Genomic DNA, 23,448 nt, shown 5'->3' with positions numbered 1-23,448 from the left:
CTTTAAATATTGTAAATAGTTGAGGTAAAAGACCAGACTTTTGGATATGCTATTAAAATATCCATATGCATGACGTTGAAAACCACAATTTGCATTCAGATAGCTCTGCTTACTCAGAAGGAAAGTTTCTTATTGATTGCTCAGCATATGTAGGGGATTTTGCTTTGCTTGCATCTTATCAGGGTTGAAAAAAGGTGCTTGAGAACCATCTATAGAGGTTATCATCCACAGTTTATATGCCTTCTGCTGGTTGTTTGATATTTATGCATTATTTGTCTGTTGGCTATGAGCCTGAGAAAGTTAAACAGCAAAGAGAACTGGTATAAAATTAAATAGTTACAAAAGAAAGTTGTTGGGACACCTGGGTGGCTCAGTTGGTTAAGTGTCTGCCTTCGACAAAGGTCATGATCCCAGGGTCCTGGAATTGAGCCCTGTGACAGGGGTAGGGGGGGCGGGGTGGGCTCCTTGCTCATTGGGGAGCCCTCTCTCTCTGCCTTGAACCCCCCCCCCCACCTCATGTGTGCGTGCTCTCTCCCTGGCTCACTTGCTTTGCTCTCTCAATAAATCTTTAAAAAATAAAAATAAAAAGCAAAGTTGTTTAGAATGTTTTCTTTTTCAGTGAAACTGGACTGGACAATACAGAAATTTGTGTTGTGCAGTCTTTGCTTAAGGAATGCCCGTGATACGGATTTGGCTTCTTTTTAATTCGGTTTCTGGCTAGCATCGTCTTTTATATAGATAAGTTCAATGTAAATCTAAGAAAATTTAAGTTGGTGCCTTATATATATGGGGTTTTTTTCCCCCTTGTATGTATCTTCTCCCCTCTGTGATTTTGGTCTGGGAAGACAAATAATTAAAATAGAATATTAGAGACCAGTTAGAATCAAGTTAGGCACTTTACCCACTGAAACTGTGGGCAGTTGGCTACAGCTGACTCACCTGGGACATTTCAAGGGAATAACACCATCTCTTGGGCATCTTCAAAACGAATCCATCAAGTTGGATCCAGCTACTTAGACTATTTATTTAGTTTTAAGTTGGTAGTTTTGTTTTTTTAGGCTTAGGGGTTTAGTAAAAATAAGTTTCTGAAATACTAAGGGCACTGTGAGAACCTTTGCATTAAAGGCTTTGTTTGAACATGGAGCATAATGCTTCTACAATTCCAAGGCAGATTGACCTTTAGTCAATTAGTATTGGGGGGGGGTGCAGAATAGCATTGCAAAGGTGTAAGCTTTATGTTTATAAGAAGCATGTAACTTAGGCAAGTGTTTTCAAAGTAAATGCTAACTCCAAAATCATGGTGAAGTACAAGGATTTGGGGGGAGACTGTTACCCACTTTCTGAATTCAGAGCAATCCAGAATTTGACCCTGCAACATCATTGTTTTGAAAGAACAACTAACAAGCCTACGTTTATAAACTGGGACTAGACTGAGGTTCTTTATTTTATTTAATTTTTTTTAAAGGCTTTATTTATTTGTTTGATGGATAGAGAGATCACAAGTAGGCAGAGAGGCAGGCAGAGAGAGGAAAAGCAAGCTCCCACTGAGCAGAAAGCCCGATGCAGGGCTTGATCTCAAGGCCCTAGGATCATGACCTGAGCTGAAGGCAGCGGCTTAACCCACTGAGCCACCCAGGCACCCTCCAAAATAAACATTTAAATTAAACACCCTTGGGTGCCTGGGTGGCTCAGTGGGTTAAGCCGCTGCCTTCTGCTCAGGTCATGATCTCAGGGTCCTGGGATCAAGTCCCGCATCGGGCTCTCTGCTCAGCGGGGAGCCTGCTTCCCTCTCTCTCTCTGCCTGCCTCTCCATCTACTTGTGATTTCTCTCTGTCAAATAAATAAATAAAATCTTTAAAAAAAATAAATAAATAAACACCCTGTACTTTCATGATTTGTCTCACCCTAATCACAGCCAAACCCTAGGTATTATAAATTAAACTTTTAGACTCTTAATTATTGAACAGTTTTCTATGGTCTTATTCATAATGATTTTTTTTTTCAAGAATAAAAGTTATAATTTTGGATCTTTCTAAATGTGGGAGCGGGGAGGTTAGGAGAAATAGAGGGAGCACGGGGGTGGGTTACTGATAGATTCAAGAATCTGATTCCAGGGGTGCCTGGGTGGCTCAGTGGGTTAAAGCCTCTGCCTTTGGCTTGGGTCATGATCCCAGGGTCCTGGGATCAAGCCCCGCATTGGGCTCTCTGCTCAGCAGGGAGCCTGCTTCCTCCTCTCTCTCTCTCCCTGCCTCTCTGACTACTTATAGATCTCTGTCTGTCAAATAAATAAATAAAATCTTAAAAAAAAAAAAAAAGAATCTGATTCCATATTTTGTATAAAACTATTTCTCTCATTCTGAGATCAGTATCTTATTTTGTCTTTTTTTCTTGTAGCATGGCGGACACCGACCTCTTTATGGAATGTGAGGAGGAGGAGCTGGAGCCATGGCAGAAAATCAGTGATGTCATTGAGGATTCTGTCGTTGAAGATTATAATTCAGTGGATAAAACTCCTACAGGTAACAAAAGCTCATGATCTTAAATTATTTAAATTGATTCAGTTGGATTGCATTTTTGTTAAGAAAGTGTGAGGCAGAAGAGGACTTTAAGAATCCAGGGATGCCTCAGTGTGGCACTGGTGCTTTTTTCCCATGCTCTAGTCTGTAAACTCTAGCCTTGGTTTCTTCATACATAAAGCTAGAAACACTATACTTAATTCATTTAAAACATTGACAGTTGAATTAACTAATGCTTATCAAATATTTATCAATCCTCTTAAAAATAATCAATGAACAAGAATGCAAAGTAGTGGTGTGTGTCAGTGTTCATTTATATACCCAGTCAAAAACAGGATCCCGTAGTCATTTTCTTCTTCTTCTTCTTCTTCTTCTTCTTCTTCTTCTTCTTCTTCTTCTTCTTCTTCTTTTTTTTCAACTTGATTTTGGTTTCCTTTGTGAGCTGAGCAGAATTTTCTGTGTGTCTGCCTTCATGGAAAGTTTATAAACTTAGGCTTGTTAGCTGCTCTTTGAAGAAGGTGATGCTGCAGGGTCAAATTCTAGATTGCCCTGAATTTAGAAAGTGGGTGATAGTTCTTTTCCCCCTATAAATTGTATTTGTTGTTCTCTTTATTTTTATCTTCCCTGCCTTGAGACCTGAAGATGGCATTGGTTTAGGCTGAAACAGGACACAGTTTGGGATCTTGTGGATGTCTTACTGTGCATGCATGGTTATGAATACCAATAGTGGTGATAATAAACCTTTGGGTCCTAGAGGTTTGCTTGTACTATATAAGCAAAACCTTAAAATACTGTTTCAGTGAGCTCGAGATCTAAATTAACCAGGCAGTATGAGATGAAGAAGGCTTTGTGTCTAATTGGTAGAGTAAGGGATGGGTAGAAGGAGAAATCAGATGCACAGTTGGATTTGCAAAAAAGCAGTAAATTTCTAGAGACCCACAACAAGATGAAAAAGGATTAGAACAGTATCCTTCAGTGTCATCTGTCCCTGTCTCCAAGTGACTGTGCCTCCCCTTCCCCACAGTTTCTGTGAGCCAGCAGCCAGTCTCGGCTCCAGTGCCCATCGCTGCCCATGCTTCTGTTGCTGGGCACCTCTCTACATCCACCACCGTTAGTAGCAGCGGGGCACAGAACAGCGACAGTACAAAGAAGACTCTTGTCACACTAATTGCCAACAACAATGGTAAGTGGGATTATCTGGAAATTCTTCCTGGGCCAGAGGGTAAGAGAATTAAAGAGGTCTTAGGAACAGCTGTACCCATTTAGTTTTAGGTATTGATGTGGTTCTATTAGTTGGAGTGAAATTTAGTAATGATTCTGTGATATGGAAGTGATTCAGGAGTGGTGCTGTTCCTTCTGAGTTAGTGCTGAATTGGATGTTGGTGTTTCAAGTCTGAGGGCACCTGATTCTTGCTGCTGATAATTTCTAGGAGAGAAAATGTAAACCCCAAATTCCTAACTATTAAAGAGATCTGGGTTTTTTGTTTGTTTGTTTTGGTTGTTGTTATTATTATTATTATTATTATTTTAAGTAGAAAAGCCCTACTAGTTTGTTAAGAATTCTTCCAGGGCAGCTTTGTTCTGGATTTTTCTCTGGCAGATTCATTTGGTTACTGGTTCCTGGGTATGAAAAATAGGATAGGGTTGTTGTCTACTTGAAGGAAATGGTGAAAGAGTAGTGTTTTTAGTGTGTTTATTGACTAGAGAAGCTGTATAGTACTGGTTTCTATTTCATTTCTGATGACTGTTTTTACAATCTAAAGATGAATTATTGGAAAGTTATGTCTTAAGATTCATAAGTAGAATAAGCACTTCGTAGAATCAATTATGTTGCTGCAGAAGACTTTTTAAAAAATAGCTTTATTAATAAAAGAATATTACGTGTATTGAAGAAAAAGTACAGTGAAAAAATAAAAGAAAAAAAATTTAAGTGTAATTTCACGACCTGGAGATAACTAGTTGTAACTTTTATTTTGTACATGTATGTACTTTTATATACTTCATATGCTGTATGTAATGATTTGCTTTTTTCAAAAGTGGATCATACAGACTCTGCTCTTTGCCTCCCATTTCCCCTTTTTATGTAATGAATATGTTCTCATTTTAACAAATGTGTGTCTGTAACATTGTTGATGAATAACTCTGCAGTTGACCCTTGAACAGCCTTAGGGTCAGGTGCCAGCTGGCTGCACAGTTGAAAATCTGTCTATATTGGGTGCCTGGGTGGCTCAGTTGGTTAAGTGACTACCTTCAGCTCGGGTCATGATGCTGGAGTCCCAGGACCGAGTCCCACATTGGGCTCCCTGCTCAGGAGAGAGTCTGCTTCTCCTTCTGGCCTTCTCGCCTTTCATGGTCACTCGCTCGCTCGCTCACTCTCTCTCTCATTTAAAAAAAAAAAAATCTGCATATAACTTTTGACTCCCCAAAAGCTTTACTTAAAGATAGCCTTCTGTTAATAACAGTTAATTAACACGTATTTTGGATGTAATGTGTATTATACTGTATTCTTATAATAAAGTAAGCTAGGGAAAAGAAAACATTATTCAAAAAATCATGAAAAAGAGAACCAACACAGTACTGTACTGTATGTATTGAAAAAAAAATCCACGTACAAGTGGACCCGTGCAGTTCACCCTGAGTTGTTCAGGGGTCAGCTGAATTTCCTGTCATTTGGTTAACTGTTATTAACAGTAATAGTAGTGAAGGCCTGTACTGCTGCTCTAAAGAGCTGTGGTGAGCATGTCTATCTTTTCTCATATCCTTAGTTCTGAGAATGTATTTATAAATTTCAGATTGTTGAATCAAAGGTCATCACAGTTTTTAGGATTTGGGTAATTTTCCTGAACTGGCCATCTAGAAATGTTTTATCAGTTTATATTTCCATTAGAAGTGCATATAGTGAGGTGCACCTGGGTGGCTCAGTGGGTTAAAACCTTTACCTTTGCTCAAGTCATGATCCCCGGGTCCTGGGATGGAGCCCGCCTTGGGCTCTCTGCTCAGCGGGGAGCCTGCTTCTCCCTATCTGCCTGCCTCTCTGCCTACTTAAATAAAATCTTTAAAAAAAAAAAAAAAAAGATGTGCATATAGTGGGGCGCCTGGATGCCTCAGTTGGTTAAGCGACTGCCTTCAGCTCTGGTCATGATCCTGGAGTCCCAAGATCGAGTCCCACATTGGGCTCCCTGCTCAGCAGGGAATCTGCTTCTGTCTCTGATCCTCCCCCTTCTTGTGCTTTCTCTCTCTCTCAAATAAATAAATAAAATCTTTAAAAATTTTTTTTTAAGATTTTATATATTTATTTGACAGAGAGACAGCGAAAGAGGGAACACAAGCAGAGTGAGTGGGAGAGGGAGAAGCAGGCTTCCTGCTAAACAGGGAGCCCGATGTGGGGCTTGATCCCAGGACTCTGGAATCATGACCTGAGTCGAAGGCAGCCGCTCAACCGACTGAACCACCCACGGGACCCTAAATAAAATCTTAAAAAAAAGTATACTTAGTGGTCTTACTTTTGGTTATAACCATTTACTCCTCTTTTGTTATTTATTTATTTATTTATTATAGTCCCTATTTTTTTGTGATTACAAACAACACTTGGTGAATATTCTCAGGCATTATATCTGTGCCCACTATGTGAGCATTTCTTTAGTGGAAAGTGAGATTGTTTGGGTCAGGTATTTAAAATTGGATGGACAGTGTCAAATTGTCCTAATAGGTTGCTTTGAATAAGTGCCCCCCAGAAGCTTCTTCTTCATATCATTGCCAACTTTAGGTATTATTGAACCTTTTTTTTTTTTTTTTTAAGTTTTTGTATTTATTTATGACAGAGACCAGAGGGACCATAAGCACAGGGGAGCTGGAGAGGGAGAAGCAGGCTCCCCATTGAGCAGGGAGCCTGACATAAGCCTTGATCCCAGGACCCTGGGATCATGACCTGAGCTGAAGGCAGTCACTTAGCAAACTGAGCCACCCAGGCAACTCTCCTGTATTTCTCTTTTTTTTTTTTTTTTTTTTTTTTTTTTTTAATTTGAGAGAGAGAGCATGAGTAGAGGGAGGGGCAAAGGGAGAGGGACAAGCAGACTCCCTGCTGAGTAGGGGCCCCTGACATGGGACTTGATCTCAGGACCCTGAGATACTTTTAATATTCAAATTAAAATGTTAACCCATACTAATGGAAAAAAAAGTGAGCATAGACTGGTAACCACAGTTACATGTGTCATGCGTATTCTTCCAAAAATTTTTCTCACATAGATAAGCATGCATTAATAGATCCAGTTTGCCTAGCCATCTTCTTTTTGCATAATATAGACAACTCTATAACTTTTTTTATCTTACATTCTTTTTTTATTTTTTCCTTTTAAGATCTATTTATTTATTTATTTATTTATTTATTTATTTGACAGAGTTTACAAGTAGGCAGAGAGGGAGGCAGAGAGAGAGGAGAAGAAGAAGCAGGCTCCCCGCTGAGCAGAGCCCGATGCAGGGCTCGAACCCAGGATCATGACCTGAACCTAAGGTAGAAGCTTTAACCCACTGAGCCACCCAATCTTAGGGATCCCTGGTGGGTGGGGAGTCTGCTTCTTCCTCTCCCTCTGCCTCTCCCCCTGTTTGTGCTCACTCTCTCTTCTTATCTTATGTTATTGATACAATTGTATCACCCCTTATTTTATATTCTTGAAATGCTAATCTAGGTTTAAGGATGAGACTTCAGAATAGAGTGAATTAAAAAAATGTTCCATTTTGGGGCACCTGTGTGGCTCAGTAGGTTAAAGCCTCTGCCTTCAGCTTAGGTCATGATCCCAGGGTCCTGGTATGGAGCCCTGCATTGGGCTCTCTGCTCGGCAGGGAGCTTGCTTCCGCCTCTCTCTCGGCCTTCCTCTTTGCCTACTTGTGATCTCCATCTGTCAAATAAATAAATAAAAATCTTAAAAAAAAAAAAAAAAAAAAGAAGGTTCCATTTTTGGGATTCATGGGTGGCACAGTCAGTTAAGTGTTGGACTCTTGGTTTTGGTTCAGGTTGTGATCTCGAGGTTGTGGGATTGAGCCCCATGTTGAGCTCTCAGTACAGAGTCTACTGGAGACTGTCCCTGCCCCTGCGCACATGCTTTCTCTCTCTTTCTCTCAGATAAATCAATCAGTTAGTCAATCTTGAAAAAAAAAAATGTTCCAGGGGCACCTGGTGGCTCAGTAGTTAAGCTTCTGCCTTCAGTTCAGGTCATGATCCTAGGATCCTGGAATCGAGTCCTGAATTGGACTCTCTGCAGCTCAGGAAGTCTGCTTCTCCCTCTCATACTCCCCCTGCTTGTGTTCCCTCTCTCACTGTCTCTCTCTCTGTCAAATAAATAAATAAATTCTTTCTTTTTTTCAAATGTCCTTTCAACCCAGTTTTCCTATGTCTTCTATTTAGTTGTATTGGTGTATTATCTACTTACTACATTAATAACATAGCAAGAGAGAACTTTTAACCAATTCAGTATTCTTTCACTTAGTGTATTTTATACTTGAGATAGTTAAAAAGTTGTCTTCTCCTGCTGCTTCCTTTTAAACCAGTTTTAAAACTTATCTGGCTCGGGGCGCCTGGGTGGCTCAGTGGGGAGCCTGCTTCTCTCTCTCTCTCTGCCTGCCTCTCCACCTACTTGTGATTTCTCTCTGTCAAAAAGTGCTGACCCACATGATTGTACACAAACAGTTGTTTAAAAAAAAAAAAAACTTATCTGGCTCCTGGTTACCAATAGCCATCTCCTCCAATAATAATATTGTAAAGAACTGTTTGGGGGGAGGGTATGGATTTTGCTTTTATAATTTACCTGTTTCTTTTATCTCCCTTGCCCCTCTCTACATGGAAACCATTTCCTTGACTCTTGGGGTTTTTTGTTTTGTTTTGTTTTTAAGATTTATTTATTTATTTGACAGAGAGAGAGACATAAAGAGTGAGGGAACACAAGCAGAGGGAGAGGGAGAAGCAGGCTTCCCATGGAGCAGGGAGCCCAATGTGGGGCTTGACCCCAGGACCCTGGGATTATGACCTGAGCTGAAGGCAGACGCTTAACGACTGAGCCACTCAGGTGCCCTGAGTCTTGATTTTTTTTTTTTTAAGATTTTATTTATTTATTTGACAGAGAATTCACAAGTAGAGAGAAAGGGGGAAGCAGGCTCCTGGGTAATGGTTTCTTAGGCTAGCAAAACCATATGTAGCCATAGAAAAAAATAGATAAATTGGTCTTTATAAAACTTTTGTGCTTAATAGTGCATAATCAAGAAATACACTATAACCCATAGAATGGGAGAAGAATTTTGCAAATAATATATCTGATAATGGACATGATATATAGATTATATAAAGAATCACTATAATTCAATAGTAAAAAGACAATATGGGGTGCCTGGGTGGCTCAGTAGGTTAAGCTGCTGACTCTTGATTTGGGCTCAGGTCACAATCTCAATCCTGGAATCAAGCCATACATGAGGCTCCATGCTCAGCAGGAAGACTGCTTCAGGAGTCTCTCCCCGCCCCACCCCCTCTCTTTCAAATAAATAAGTACATTTTTTTTTTTTAAGATTTTATTTATTTATTTGACAGACAAAGATCACAAGCAGGCAGATAGGCAGGCAGAGAGAGAGAGAGGAGGAAGTAGGCTCGCTGCTTAGCAGAGAGCCCGATGCGGGACTCGATCCCAGGACCCTGGGATCATGACCTGAGCCGAAGGCAGAGGCTTAACCCTCTGAGCCACCCAGGCGCCCCTAAATAAAAAAGTACATTTTTTAAAAAGATCTTATTTATTTATTTGAGAGAGAGTGAGCACAAGCAGGGGGAGGGGCAGAGGGAGAGGAAGAAGCAGACTCCCCACCCACCAGGGATCCCTTAGTTTCTTGATCCCAGTACCCTGGGATCATGACCCAAGCCAAAGGCAGACCCTTAACCAACTGAACCACCCAGGCACCCCTAAATAAATAAATCCTTTAAAAAAAAAAATAAAAAGACTATCCAGGGGCGCCTGGGTGGCTCAGTGGGTTAAAGCCTCTGCTTTTGGCTCAGGTCATGATCCCAGGGTCCTGGGATATAGCCCCGCGTCAGGCTCTCTGCTCAGCCAGGAGCCTGCTTTCCCCCATCTCTCTGCCTACTTGTAATCTCTGTCTGTCAGATAAATAAATAAAATCTTAAAAAAAAAAAAAAAGACAATCCAGTTTCTTAAATGGGCAAAGGATCTGAGTAGACATTTCTCCAAACAGAATATACATAAATGGCCTGTAAGAACATGAATAGATACTCAACATTAGTGGTCATTAAGGAAGTGCACATCAGGGGCACCTGAGTGATTCTGTGGGTTAAAGCCTCTGCTTTCAGCTCAGGTCATGATCCCAGGGATCTGGGATCAAGCCCGGCATCAGGTTTTCTGCTCAGTAGGGAGCCTGCTTCCTCCTCTCTCTCTGCCTGCCTCTCTGCCTACTTGGGATCTCTGTGTGTCAAATAAATAAATAAACTGTTTTTAAAAAAATACATTTAAAGGAAGTGCACATCATAGCCACAGTGAGATACCAGTTCATACCCACTAGGATGGCTGTAGTCAAAAAGATGGACAAATAACAAGTGTTGGTGAGAATGTAAAAATGGTGTGGCCACTTTGGAAAATAGTTTGTTTTCCAAAAAGTTAAATGTAGTTATATGATTCAGCAGTTCTTCTAACTATATACCCAGAACATGAAAACAGTTCACACAAAATACCCTGCTCAAATGCAGCATTATTCATTATAGGTCCCAAATGGAAATAACCTAAGCTGTTGAATGGATAAACAAAAGGCGATAGACACAGCTGCACAGTGAAATATTACTGAGCCATTAAAGGGAATGAGGGGCGCCTGGGTGGCTCAGTGGGTTAAAGCCTCTGCCTTCAGCTCAGGTCATGATCCCAGGGTCCTGGGATCGGGCTCCCTGCTCAGTGGGGAGCCTGCTTCCTCCTTGCTCTCTGCCTGCCTCTCTTCCTTCTTGTGATCTCTGCCTGCCAAATAAATAAATAAAATCTTTAAAAAATAAAACAAAAACTTGTTTCCCTTTAAAAGGGGGGGGGCACCTGGGTGGCTCAGTGGGTTAAGCCGCTGCCTTCGGCTCAGGTCATGATCTCGGGGTCCTGGGATCGAGTCCCGCATCGGGCTCTGTGCTCAGCAGGGAACCTGCTTCCCTCTCTCTCTCTGCCTGCCTCTCTGTCTACTTGTGATCTCTCTCTGTCAAATAAATAAATAAAATCTTTTTAAAAAATAAATAAAATTAAAAAGGGGGGGATGAGATACTATAATATGAATAACCTTAAAAATGTAGTGCTAAATGAAAAGAAGTCAGATGCAAAAGGCAACATATTATATGACTCCATTTATATGAAATTCCAAAATTGGCAATTCTCTAGTGACAGAAAATAGATTTGTGGTTACCAAGGGGAGAAGAGAATGAGGAGTAACTACTAATGGGTATAAGATTTCTTCCTGCATGGGCGCCTGGGTGGCTCAGATGGTTACGCGTCTGCCTTCTGCCCAGGTCATGTTCCTGGGGTCCTGGGATTGAGCCCTGTATTGGGCTCCCTGCTCAGCGGGAAGCCTGCTTCTCCCTCTGATGCTTGTGTTCCCTCTATCACTGTATCTCTCTCTCTCATATAAATAAATAAAATCTTAAGAAAAGAAGAAAAAGATTTCTTTTGGGGATGATGAACATGTTCTGGAATTAAATAGAAGTGATAGTTGCACAAACCTCGCAAATATACTAAAAACTTCTGAAATGTATACTTTATATGAGTAATATGTATGTTATGTGGATGATATCTTAGTAAAGCCTTTTTTTTTTTTTTTAAAGAAGGTGTTAGGGAGGGGCACCTGGGTGGCTCAGAGGGTTGAGCCTCTGCCTTCAGCTCAGGTCATGGTCTCAGGATCCTGTGTTCGAGCCCCACATGGAGCTCTCTGCTCAGCGGGAATCCTGCTTCTCTCTCTGCCTGCCTGCCTCTTTGCCTACTTGTGATCTCTCTCTGTGTCAAATAAATAGTAAAATCTTAAAAAAGATGTCAGTAATAAAAATCTGGATTGTTTTTACAATTCTTTTTGTTCTTCAGAATCTATCACTCAGCATTTAGAAATTATTTACAATGTTCTGACTGATCATACATTTTGCTTTGGAAAGAAATATTATGTAGGAAAATAAATTGCTGCTTACTTCTGAGCTGTGAATGATGTGAATTTAATGATATAGGTTTCTTACTCTATAAATTGTATGTTTTTCAACTCCTGTTTAGCTCATTTTAACTCCATTCTTCTTATCTCTGGGTTTTAAGGTTATGTAAGTAAATATAAAAGAATAAAGGGATACATCAAGACCTTCAGATTTGTAAAACAACTTATTGTGAGAGAAGCTGCTGAATCTCTTCCCTTTATTTCATGAGTTTATGGCTATGGTACATAGTTTATTTGAGAGCAGACTCTGAGGCAGGGTACTACTTGGTTAATTCTTTTATAGGCTTATTAAGCCTAAGGATTCTGATTGCCTCTTCATCCCCTGAAAGCAGAACTTTGTAAAGCCCATGAATGGTTAGAATTTCTCTAAGGAAAGATTTAATAAGATTATAGAGATCAGGAGTACCTGGGTGGCTCAGGTGGTTGGGGGTCTATCTTCGGCTCATGTCATGGTACCAGGGTCCTGGGTTCGATCCCCAAGTTGGGCTCCCTGTTGCACAGGATGTCTGCTTTTCCCTCTCCCCCTGTGGCTCCCCCACTGCTTGTGCTCACTAGTGCTGTCTCTCTCCTTCAAGTAAATGGATGAAATATTTTAAAAAAAAGAATGTGGAAATCACTTAAAATAATTTATTAGAATTAGAATTCATTGGAATTATTAGAAAGATTCATAGAATGTGGATAAGAGGTATAGAAAAAACAAAATTGGCCATAGTTAATAATTGTTGAAGCTGAGCGATGGATACATGGGAGTTCATTATGGTATGGTACTTTTATATGTATTTTAACTTCTGCATAATAAGACATTTAAATTAAAATAGTAAATTGCCAGTATAATTAGCAGAGATGGAACTTGTAATTTTTTATCTGTGTCAGCCTCATAATCACTAGTCAGCTGGCCTAGTAACTATGAGGTCTAGTTCCTGATGGGCACTTATTTTCTGGATAAAAGTGGGACAAACCAGGGCACCTGGGTGGCTCAGTGGGTTAAAGCCTCTGCCTTCGGCTCAGGTCATGATCCCAGGGTCCTGGGATCGAGCCCCGCTTTGGGCTCTCTGCTCAGTGGGGAGCCTGCTTCCCTTCCTCTCTCTCTGCCTGCCTCTCTGCCTACTTCTGATCTCTTTCTGTCAAATAAATAAAATCTTTAAAAAAAAAAAAGTGGGACAAACCATTGTTGGCCCATTAATAGCCAGCTATATACTCACTCCAGTGGTCTAGCTTTGTAGCTAACTGCAGTGACTCCATCTGTCAAAGTAGGACATACAGTTCATAGGAACCCATCCCATTCTGGTTATTTAAGGTAAAAAGTTGAGGCAGTATCTTGCTTGAATCTCCGATTTAGGTATATTGATGTTCAAATTTTCTGTGTGGTTTTGGAGTATTCTCTGTAAATCAAGAAACTTAGTATTAACGACTTTTTTGCTAAATGTAGTAAATAGACTTTAAAACATTTAGGGGCACCTGGGTGGCTCAGTCGGTTAAGCCTCTGCCTTCAGCTCAGGTCAGGATCTCAGGATCCTGGGATTGAGCCCCATGTCAGGCTCTCTGCTCAGCAGGGAGCCTGCTTCTCCCTCTCTCTCTGCCTGCTGCTCTGCCTACTTGTGACCTCTCTCTCTCTCAAATAAATAAAATCTTTGGAAAAAAAATAAAACATTAAGAACCTAAGGTGGTGGGGCGCCTGGGTGGCTCAGTGGGTTAAAGCCTCTACTTTCGGCTCAGGTCATGGTCTCAGGGTACTGGGATCGAGCCCTGCATCGGGCTCTCTGCTCAGCAGAGAGCCTGCTTCCTCCTCTCTCTCTCTGCCTGCCTCTCTGCCTACTTGTGATCTCTGTCAAATAAATAAATAAAATCTTTTAAAAAAAAGAACCTAAAGTGGTTCAATAGTAGTCAATTTATTGATATTTATTTTTGAAGGAACTATTATCTTCTGAAGTCATACCTTTTTCACTGAATGTTGGTTAGTTTTTGACCAAGTCTTTTCTTTATCGGTTCTGATGACACAAAAGAGAAAGAGGAGTTAACCTGTCAATCTCTGTGTTCCCATATCCATAAAAGACAGTGGTTGTTTAGAGAATCTGTTAGATTTCTGAGCTTTGACTCACTAGGAAGAGGTGCCATTCTTTAGATTCTGTGTGCTTGCTGAATTAATGTTTGTTGATAAATATGCCACTTTTAAAAAGATTAAAAGTGAATTAGCTAACAACAAATTGTATTCTGACAAAGTTAAGTTTTACCTAGTTAAAATATGGAAAAAGAAATTATATGTTACTTTGTTTTGTTAATTTGGTGTGGAGAGATTACGTTAAATCATATACCAATATTGTCAGAGTCAAAATGATAGTCTTGTAGAAATCTCACTTCTAGGTTCATGACATGAAACCTATCTGCAGTTTTTCTGTTAGTTTTAGATTTGGGTAAAGCTTACATTTTTGGTGCATATGGTGATGTTAAACCTAAGGTGAGTGTGGCAGTCTTGAATATTTTGTTATCTGGGATACCATTTCTTATCTGAGACCGTACTGTTACTTATAAAATGTGGGGGTTTTTTTTCTTACATTTTTTTTTCTTTCTTCCTTTTACTTTTACCTTCAGCTGGCAATTCTTTGGTCCAACAAGGTGGACAGCCACTCATCCTAACCCAGAATCCAGCTCCAGGTCTTGGCACAATGGTTACTCAACCAGTGTTGAGGCCTGTCCAGGTCATGCAGAATGCCAATCATGTGACCAGTTCTCCTGTGGCCTCACAACCAATATTCATCACTACACAGGTGAGTTAGACTCAGTTTTGGTGCTGCGTAGGGCATAGGGGAAGAGAGAAAAATACTGAACCATTGGCGGCTCTAACTTAGAACTCTAAGTCCTATCTTTTGACCTGGCTTTCTCATTTGCTGTTCTTTAATTTGATACTGATTTTTAAAGAAAGCCAAATGTAATGCTCCTGGTAATTTCCTCTTCCTGTCCTTTAGAGGGCTGTTAAGTGATTTGATTGAGATCTGGGCAGAAATTAGTGGGAAAGCTTTGATTAGGAAGCTTTAACACTTGGTCCTTAACACTTCCTGCCCTTTGCTTGGGCTGTTTTTCTTAAAATGGGGTGAGTTAGTTGACTCGTGAAATTGGTAAAGTGCAGGGATTATCTTTGGAATGGAAGAGAAGGAAGAAGATGACTTATTTGACATATAACGTGAGTTATATGACATATAACGTGAGTCGAAGTTGAAAGCCTAATGCTGAATGTGTAACATAAAGGCAAGTGTTTCTCTCTGCCTCTGGCTTCCCGAGTTAGAAATTCTTTTCTTAAAAGTTTGCCAGAGGTTTACCGCCTTTGAAGTGGACTTTGGGAACAATTTCTTAACAATTGTTTTGTGCTGGGCACCTGGGTGGCTCAGTGGGTTAATCCTCTGCATTCAGCTTGGGTTATGATCTCAGGGTCCTGGAATGGAGGCCCACACTGGGCTCTCTGTTCAGCAAGGAGCCTGCTTCCTCCTCCCCCTCTGCCTGTCTCTCTGCCTACTTGAGATCTCTCTCTGTCAAATAAATAAAATCTTTAAAAAAACAACAAAAAAAAAGCAATTTTTTGTGTTGAATCACTCCAGTGAATATTCCTGGTGCCTTTTTTTTTTTTTTTTTCCCCTTCTTCTGTGCCTTTATCTGTTTAGGGGCCAGTTTGTGGATGAGGTATTTTTTAAGCTGAGGTTCTTTTAAGAGGAAGTATGTTTTCCTTTTTGCTCATATGTACTAAAGCTTATTCTTCAGTTTTGATATTTTGTCACTCAAAAGTTTGCCAAAATTCCTAGATTTCTCCATCTCAGTCATTTAAAAGTTATACCTCTAGAAAAAGAACCACTAGGTAAGACTGAATTTTTTAAGATGTAGTCTTATTGCAATCTCTGCTAGTGTTAGCTGATCTCCATGTTAAAGATCATTTTGCTTTTTAATGCAGGGATTTCCTGTAAGAAATGTCCGGCCTGTACAAAATGCAATGAATCAGGTTGGGATTGTGCTGAACGTACAGCAAGGCCAAACGGTTAGACCAATAACACTAGTCCCAGGTAAGGAAAAATGTCTACCCATTCAAAATAAACTGGCATCCGGAAGATTTGTTTTTCTTGTTTCAGAATATCCTTGGTCATTTAAAATGTGTGTTTAAGGAAAGTCTAAAAATACAAAGATCATACTGATTTAAGCTCCATTTTTAAGCTAAATTTTTTAAAAACTTTCTAACCTGTGACCAGGATGGTGGTTTTATTTTTCTTTTTAACTTTTTACCACCCTTCAAACAGGGTTTATATAGTCCTTTTCTGGTGTTTTAGTCAGCTATTACGTGTGTTATCCTGAAGGAATATTATTAATGAAAACTCCCAAATTGCACATTTCTTAATAAGTCTATTCACTTACATGGTGGGATTATAAACTTTATTTTGCTTTAATTTTATAGCATAGATTTTGGATATAAAACAAATGACCTATCCTTTGATGATAAATTTGCCAGTGACTAGTTAGTAGTTTTTTTTTAAAGAAACTAAATTAAAATACTTTTTTAAAATCTTGTGATTTTTCTCCACAGTTCTTTAGTTCCTGTAAGTTTACTGCAATTCAGGCCAAAAAAATCTTAATAAATTGTTCTTTGGGTGCTTCCATAAGCTCATCTTCCTAAGTTTTTGTTGTTGTTGTTCTCAGAGCCCACACAGTGTTTTTGGCCTTAAGTCTAATGAATTTAACTTACCTAGTTCTGATATTTCTTATATATTTGTTAATGGAATTATTTACAGCTGAGCAAGGAGATTGACCTCTGGGATGCTTGTAGAATGGCATAGTCAGTTTTCTGTTTGAGTTCATATGAAAGACTGGAAGACTCCTTTAGTATCCTGAGAGAGAAAGCTGGCTTTATTTTAGGACTGCATCTGCCCTTTGGCCTTATATATATGCACACTGCCTCCTATCTGTACTTATCCTTCCTCTTCCAGTATTGAGGTCCAGCCACTTTTGATTAAATTCTTGGGATAAAAAGGCAGTGTGGTAAGGTGTTGTGAGAAGAGTTGATAGGAATCTTCTTTCTTCAATTTAATAGGGCTGATTCCTTACTATAAGATCTTTTATCACCTTGGATATGTATTGTCTTGACAATAGAGTGTGTGCTACTCTTGTTCACCTCTGATGGCCAAACACTTTGGGGCAGTAACCTTTTCTTGTTCTAGTATTTTCAGTAAATACAGGTAGAATGTATGAGAGGTGAGCTTATTGACCAAGCTTTGGTGCTTTTCTTTGTCTCTTTTTTGAAGCCCCAGGTACCCAGTTTGTTAAGCCGACAGTTGGAGTCCCACAAGTGTTCTCTCAGGTGACCCCAGTGAGGCCAGGCTCCACAATGCCTGTGCGGCCCACCACCAACACCTTCACCACTGTCATCCCAGCTACTCTGACCATTCGGAGCACCGTCCCACAGTCCCAGTCCCAGCAGACCAAGTCCACACCCAGCACCTCCACCACTCCCACTGCCACACAGCCGACCTCACTGGGGCAGCTAGCTGCTCAGCCTCCAGGCCAGTCCAGCCAGACCCCCAATCCCAAGCTAGGTGAGCCCTGGGAAGTGGAGATGGCAGTGCTGGGCGGGGCAGTGGGTGGAGAACAGATGATTTTCACTTGGCCAACATAGCTCCCTCCTTCCCCTCTCCACCTGCAGTGAGCATTGCCAGCTTTGTCACTGTGAAGCGACCTGGGGTTACAGGTGAAAATAGCAATGAAGTAGCCAAACTGGTGAATACTCTTAACACCATCCCTTCCCTGGGCCAGAGTCCTGGGCCAGTGGTGGTATCCAACAACAACTCTGCCCATGGCTCCCAGAGAACCAGCGGACCTGAATCTTCAATGAAAGGTACAGTACTCTGAAAGACGGAGTACCCAGTCATTCAGAAACATTAATAAAGTATTTGTTACTTTAGCACTTTATGCTTTGAAATAGAGACATAAAATGTAGTTGCCACAGTTTGTTCTACAAAAAACTCTAGTGTAGGAAAGGGATAGCCACTGTGAAAAGTGTAACTAAATCAGCTGTAAGGAGATAATTCTGTGTTTCTTGTGCTGTGGAGATGAGTGAAATGGACCAGTTGATCAGAGATGGGTGGGATAATAATAAAAAGAAGCTTCACAGAGGAGATAGATTTCTACACAAGATTTTAAAGTTGGGATGTACTAGAGAGGTTTTCAGGTGTAGACAAGATACGAGCATAAGGATTTTCAGTGGTCTAAAGCAGAGGTCGGCAAACTTTCTCTAGAGGACCAGATAGTATTTTAGGCTTTGTGCACTAAATATGGTCTCTGCCCTTATGGTACAAAAGCAGCCACAGGCAGTACACAAACAAATGAGCATGACTGTGTTCCACTAAAACTGTTTATGGTCTCTGAATTATATGTAATTTTTTAAAAGATTATATTTATTTATTTGGCAGAGATCACAAGTAGGCAGAGAGGCAGGCAGAGAGAGAAGGGGATGCAGGCTTCCCACCGAGCAGAGAGCCCGATGCGGGGCTCCATCCCAGGATCTTGAGATCATGAACTGAGTCGAAGGCAGAAGTTTAACCCACTGAGCCACCTAGGCACCCCTGAATTATATGTAATTTTCATGTGTTAGAATACCTTATTTAGCTTTTATTTCAACCATTTAAAAATGTAAAAACATTTAACAAATGGTATCAGAAACATCAGGCATCCACATCCAGTGAAGTTGGACCTAACACCGTATGTAAAAATTAATTCTGCAAACCAAAGACCTAAACGTAAGAGCTGAAACTGTAAGAGAAGAAAACGGGAAAGCTTCATGGCATTGGATTTGGCAATGATTTCTTGCATATGACAGCAAAAGAAAAATATAACAGTAGATACAGGAATAATAGATAAAACGAGACTACATCAAATTTTAAACTTTTTGGGTATCAAAGGACACTGTGAACAGAGTGAAAAAGCAGCCCAGTGAATGTGAAAAAATATTTGCAAATCATATATCTGATAAAGGGTTAACATCTAGAATATATAAAGCATAACTCAACAATAAAAAAACAGCCCAATTAAAAACTGGGCAAAGGAGTTGAATAGACCTTTCTCCAAACAAGATAAATAAATGGCTGTTAAGCACATGAAAAGATGCTCACCATCACTAATGATTAGAGAATTGCAAATCAAAACCATGTTGAGATACCACTTCACACCCATCAGGATGGCTCTTATCCAAAAAACAAAGTAACAAGTGTTGGTGAGAATGTGTAGGTATTGGAACCCTTGTGCATTGCTGGTGAAAATGTAAATTAGTATGATGGTCTCTCAAAAAGTGAAGTATAAAATTACCATCTGACTCAGCAATTCTGCTTCTGGGTTATGACCCAAAAGAATTGAAAGCAGGTCCTCGGGCAAATACTTGAATACCCATGTTCATAGCAGCAGCATTCACCATAGCCAAAAAGTGGAGGCAGTCTCCAAGTGAGCATCAACCAATGAATAAATAAACAAAATATGGAATATACATAAAGTAGCATATTGTTCAAGGAAAGAAATTCTTATAAATGCTGTAACATTCATGAACTTTGAGGACATTCTGCTAAGTACTAAACTAAGTTGGTCGCAAGAGGACAAATACTGTATGATTACACTTAATATGAGGTACCTGGAGGAGTCAAAATCAGAGATGGAAAGTAGATCAGGGGTTGCCAGGGACTAAGAGGAAGGAGGAATGGGGAATCGTTAAATGGATAGAGTTTCAGATTTACAAGATGAAAAGAGTTCTGCTTGTACAACAATGCGAATATACTTAACTATACCCTTGAAAATGGCTAAGAGGTAAGTTTTAAGTATGTCTTACCTCAACTAAAGAAAAAGTTGTATAACCTCCAAAAAAAGTAAAATCCATTCCTAGTTCATGGGCCAAATAGAAATTTGGCTGGATTTTGTCTAGAGCTGTGATTTGCTGACCCCTGGCCTAGAGTTAAAAGAATGGTCCTCATAATGATCATTCATGCTTGCGTATCAACCTTAATATGCCTTTCAGGGGTTGTTTAACATTTCTTCAAAGGGCCAGTAATCTGTTTCTAGTATCATCTCATTAATCTTATCAATGCTTCTTACTTCTTCCAGTGACCTCTTCTTCCATCCCAGTGTTCGACCTCCAGGATGGTGGACGGAAAATATGTCCACGGTGTAATGCTCAATTCCGTGTTACTGAAGCTTTGAGAGGTCACATGTGTGTAAGTGATAGCAGTTTTGATGGGGATCCGGCCTCAGTGGCTACCACTGCATACCTCCTCTAGGATTAGGAGCATGTGAAGCAGGGACTCTGAAATGACTTAGAAGTTTCTTAAAGGGTTATGCTCCTTTCTGGCCTATTTTAGAAGAGTTTCATACTTTGGAATGTAGAAGGATATATTTAAAGACTCTCAAGTAGATTGGAACATATGCAACCTTAATTCCTCGGTTGTGGTTGATTTTGAAACTACACAGGAGCACAGGAGGACAGGTTTGTTAGGTAATCAACTCAAACCAAGTTGACCTTGGTTTATTTTCTTCCTTTTTTTAAAGCTTGCTTGCTTGCTTTATTTATTTGTTTGTTTGTTTGTTTGTTTATTATTTGACAGAGAGAGAGAGAGACAGCCAGAGACCACAAGCAGGGAGAAAGGCAGAGGAAGGAGAAGCAGGCTCCCCACTGAGCAGGGAGCCCTATATGGGTCTCCATCCCAGGACCCTGGGATCATGACCTGAGTGAAAGGCAGACACTTAACCAACTGAGCCACGCAGACACCTGTATTTTTTCTTTTGTAAGATTTTATTTGAGGGACTCCCTGAGCAGGGAGAAGGACAGGCCGACTCCCTGCTGAGTGGGGAGCCCAACGCAGGGCTCAGTCCCAGGACCCCAAGATCATGACCTGAGCTGAGTCAGATGCTTAACCGACTGAGCCACCTAGATACCCCTCAGTTTATATTCTGTTTATTGTCCTTGGGTGAACCAGGAGTTATTAACCAGTTCTCATTTCTAGCCTTTTCATTTTTTTGGTATTAGTCCAGACACAAAGATTGGAATTTCTTCTTGCTGGGGAATTCAGAGTCAAGTTACGCTAGTAAGTGGTTGAAGTATCCAAGGCAGGAAGGAGAAATACAAGATACTGAGTTAGGAGAGGCATATGGCTATAAATAAATATCCATTAGAAGAAGCCATAATCCTAGAAACACTATAGAAAACTGAAGGGTGAAACCTGGGTGAGAATACTTGGAACCAAACCATTCCCAGGAGATGTTCATGAGGTTGGGGAGTTGGCATATCCCAACCGCCAAGATAACTACAGTGATTTTCCTTTATAGTACTGTTGCCCAGAAATGGTGGAATACCAGAAGAAAGGAAAGTCTGTGGATTCAGAACCCAGTGTCCCGTCAGCTGCAAAACCCCCATCCCCTGAGAAAACAGCTCCTATTGCTTCCACACCCTCTTCTACACCTATTCCTGCTCTGTCACCGCCTTCCAAAGTACCAGAGCCAAATGAGAATGTGGGTGATGCTGTCCAGACCAAACTCATCATGCTAGTAGATGACTTCTACTACGGACGGGATGGTGGCAAAGTGGCCCAGCTCACAAACTTCCCTAAGGTTGCCACATCTTTCCGATGCCCACATTGTACCAAAAGGCTAAAAAACAACATTCGGTAAGTGTTGAAGAGCCTCAGAAGTTAACCCTGGATGAGAAATTTGTCTTTTCTCTTTGGGCAGTAGTCCTGTTATCCAATCTAAGGATTATCATTAAATCAGTAAGTGGTACTACAGAAGGAGGAGGTATTGTGGGAATAATAAGAGATAACTTTGCGTGGGGTAAGGGAAACCAGTACATCTTTCCACAGAACTCTTAGTTTCAAGAACCCTTTTCTGGGCTCAGAAAAGGACTGTCCCAAACAAGGCAGGGGGGTGGTACATAATATGTGTTCTGGGATTCCCTGGCTGCTGATTTTTTTGTTTTCTCTACTTCTTGTGCTCTGCTACAGATTCATGAACCATATGAAACATCATGTAGAACTCGATCAGCAGAACGGTGAGGTAGATGGTCATACTATCTGCCAACACTGTTACCGCCAGTTTTCCACACCCTTCCAGCTCCAGTGCCACTTGGAAAATGTTCATAGTCCTTATGAATCGACTAGTAAGTTTGGAAACTCTTAAACTGTAGGGGTATGTTTTGTTCTTCATTGAATGGCACTGGGAAGAGCCCATCATTCTGTATGAATATCAGTTTAGAGGAAGCCCTTTGCACATTTCTAATCAATTCCTTACTTCATTCACCCTTTATTCTTAGAACTTAGACTTCTCTTCAAGCCTGAATTGAATTCAGTGCTAGAATTGTTAGGGGCTTTGGTTCAGGACCACTGTAACGTGTTGTAATGTATACAGTGTAATGCAGTGGGTGCCTTACCGAGATCATCTATATTTGGACCTCCACTTTAGTTAGTACCCTGGTAGATTTTACATAAGACAAAAGATAGCATTATAAACATAAAATACCATTAAGACAGTGCTTTCAGTGAAATGTAAGATGAGGTGTGGAATGTCACCTTCACTGTACATCTAACAGATGAGGAAATACAGAATGAACACAGACTCACAAAAATTAAGTCATTTACTTGAGAGCGTACATCTCTAGTAAGGTGCCATTGTGAGGATTTGAGACCAGTCTTCCTGGAATATCTCCTGTATCTTTCAGGGAATTTCCAGTTTTGTTGTACTAAGACAAAAATTATATAAAGGAAAATGAGAAAAAGACAGTATATTTATTTATAAACATATGCATTGTATAATACCAATGATAGGTGAAATAGTTTACAGAAAAGGTCATTGAGGCTAGATTTCCCAGAAAGTCATACTTAAAGTTTTTAGGATGTTTATTTACTTATTTTTCTTTAAAGATTTTATTTATTTATTTGACAGAGAGGGAACACAAGCAAGGGGAGTGGGAGAGGGAGAAGCCGACTTCCCACTGGGCAGGGAGCCTAATGTGAGGCTCTGTCCCAGGACCCTGAGATCATGACCTAAGCAGAAGGCAGATGCTTAATGACTGAGCCACCCAGCTGCCCCTAACTTTTAAGGTCTTTAAATACAAACAAACAAACAAACAAACAAATAAATAAATAAATAAAAGATTTAGACAGATGAAAGTAATAAGAAAACCTTTTAGGTGATGGGAAACTGTATGAGCAAACACATGAAGAAATATGCATGTCATCTCTATGCTTTTGCTGCAGATTAAAAACCTTAACTAAAAATGAGTTAAACAATAAGGATATCCATTATATTGTTTAACTGAGAGTCCTTGAGGTAGAGTAAACTTGTAACCCAGAACTTGAGTGTTCTGCTATTGTTCTCTTGTCTCTGGCTTGTAGCAGGGTGGCTGTATTAATCTCGGGCATTACATTCAGACACAAAATAGTGCAGACAAGGAATAGAGCGTATCTTCTTCCCATGTCTTTCCAGAATCTGTTTCAGGAAAGCACTGCTTTCCCTTTGTAGTTCCTTGGCTTTGGCAAGAGTAGTGGGATTGCCATTCGTGGCTTACTATAGTGTTGGTCTATAGAAATACAATGTGAGCTACATATGCAATTTTAATTTTTTTAGTAGCCATTTTTAAAAAGTAAAAAAAAAGGTAATTTTAAAAGTTTTTTTTAACAACTTCTTTTTTTTTTTTTTTTTTTTAATAACTGTTTATTGTTTCTTTGTT

General features: G+C 40.1%; 1 protein-coding gene across 4 annotated transcripts; it reads left to right on the top strand.

Moving 5' to 3' along the window:
- Positions 1-2,361: 2,361 nt before the first annotated feature.
- POGZ (pogo transposable element derived with ZNF domain) lies at positions 2,362-22,470 on the top strand. 4 transcript variants are annotated; one of them, XM_082751361.1, is made up of 9 exons: positions 2,363-2,519; positions 3,541-3,699; positions 14,310-14,485; positions 15,658-15,766; positions 16,997-17,287; positions 17,368-17,586; positions 19,836-19,945; positions 21,054-21,391; positions 21,725-22,470. In XM_082751361.1, exons 1-9 carry the CDS (start codon positions 2,396-2,398, stop codon positions 21,897-21,899), a joined length of 1,701 nt encoding a protein of 566 aa, XP_082607487.1. In that variant the 5' UTR covers positions 2,363-2,395; the 3' UTR covers positions 21,900-22,470. The 4 variants fall into 4 exon arrangements, with proteins under 4 accessions (XP_082607490.1, XP_082607487.1, XP_082607488.1 ...); XM_082751362.1 differs by having other exon boundaries at positions 17,395-17,586; positions 21,725-21,918; XM_082751364.1 differs by lacking the exon at positions 3,541-3,699 and having other exon boundaries at positions 2,362-2,519; positions 17,395-17,586; positions 21,725-21,919.
- The last annotated feature ends 978 nt before the right edge of the window (positions 22,471-23,448 follow it).

The sequence above is a fragment of the Mustela nivalis genome (genome assembly GCF_964662115.1).
Source record: "Mustela nivalis genome assembly, contig: HAP1_SCAFFOLD_3065, whole genome shotgun sequence".
Classification (NCBI taxonomy): Eukaryota; Metazoa; Chordata; class Mammalia; order Carnivora; family Mustelidae; genus Mustela; species Mustela nivalis.
The sequence above is the reverse complement of the archived record's forward strand: the minus strand, read 5'-3'. Positions and strand labels throughout refer to the sequence as shown.

What these genes read in the sequence shown, in the direction of transcription:
- POGZ (XM_082751361.1), top strand. Translation starts at nt 2,396, where the DNA reads ATGGCGGACACCGACCTCTTTATGGAATGTGAGGAGGAGGAGCTGGAG. An exon ending in ACCTGAATCTTCAATGAAAG is followed by an intron (nt 17,587 to 19,835) that starts GTACAGTACTCT and finishes TACTTCTTCCAG; the next exon opens with TGACCTCTTCTTCCATCCCA. An exon ending in AGGCTAAAAAACAACATTCG is followed by an intron (nt 21,392 to 21,724) that starts GTAAGTGTTGAA and finishes GCTCTGCTACAG; the next exon opens with ATTCATGAACCATATGAAAC.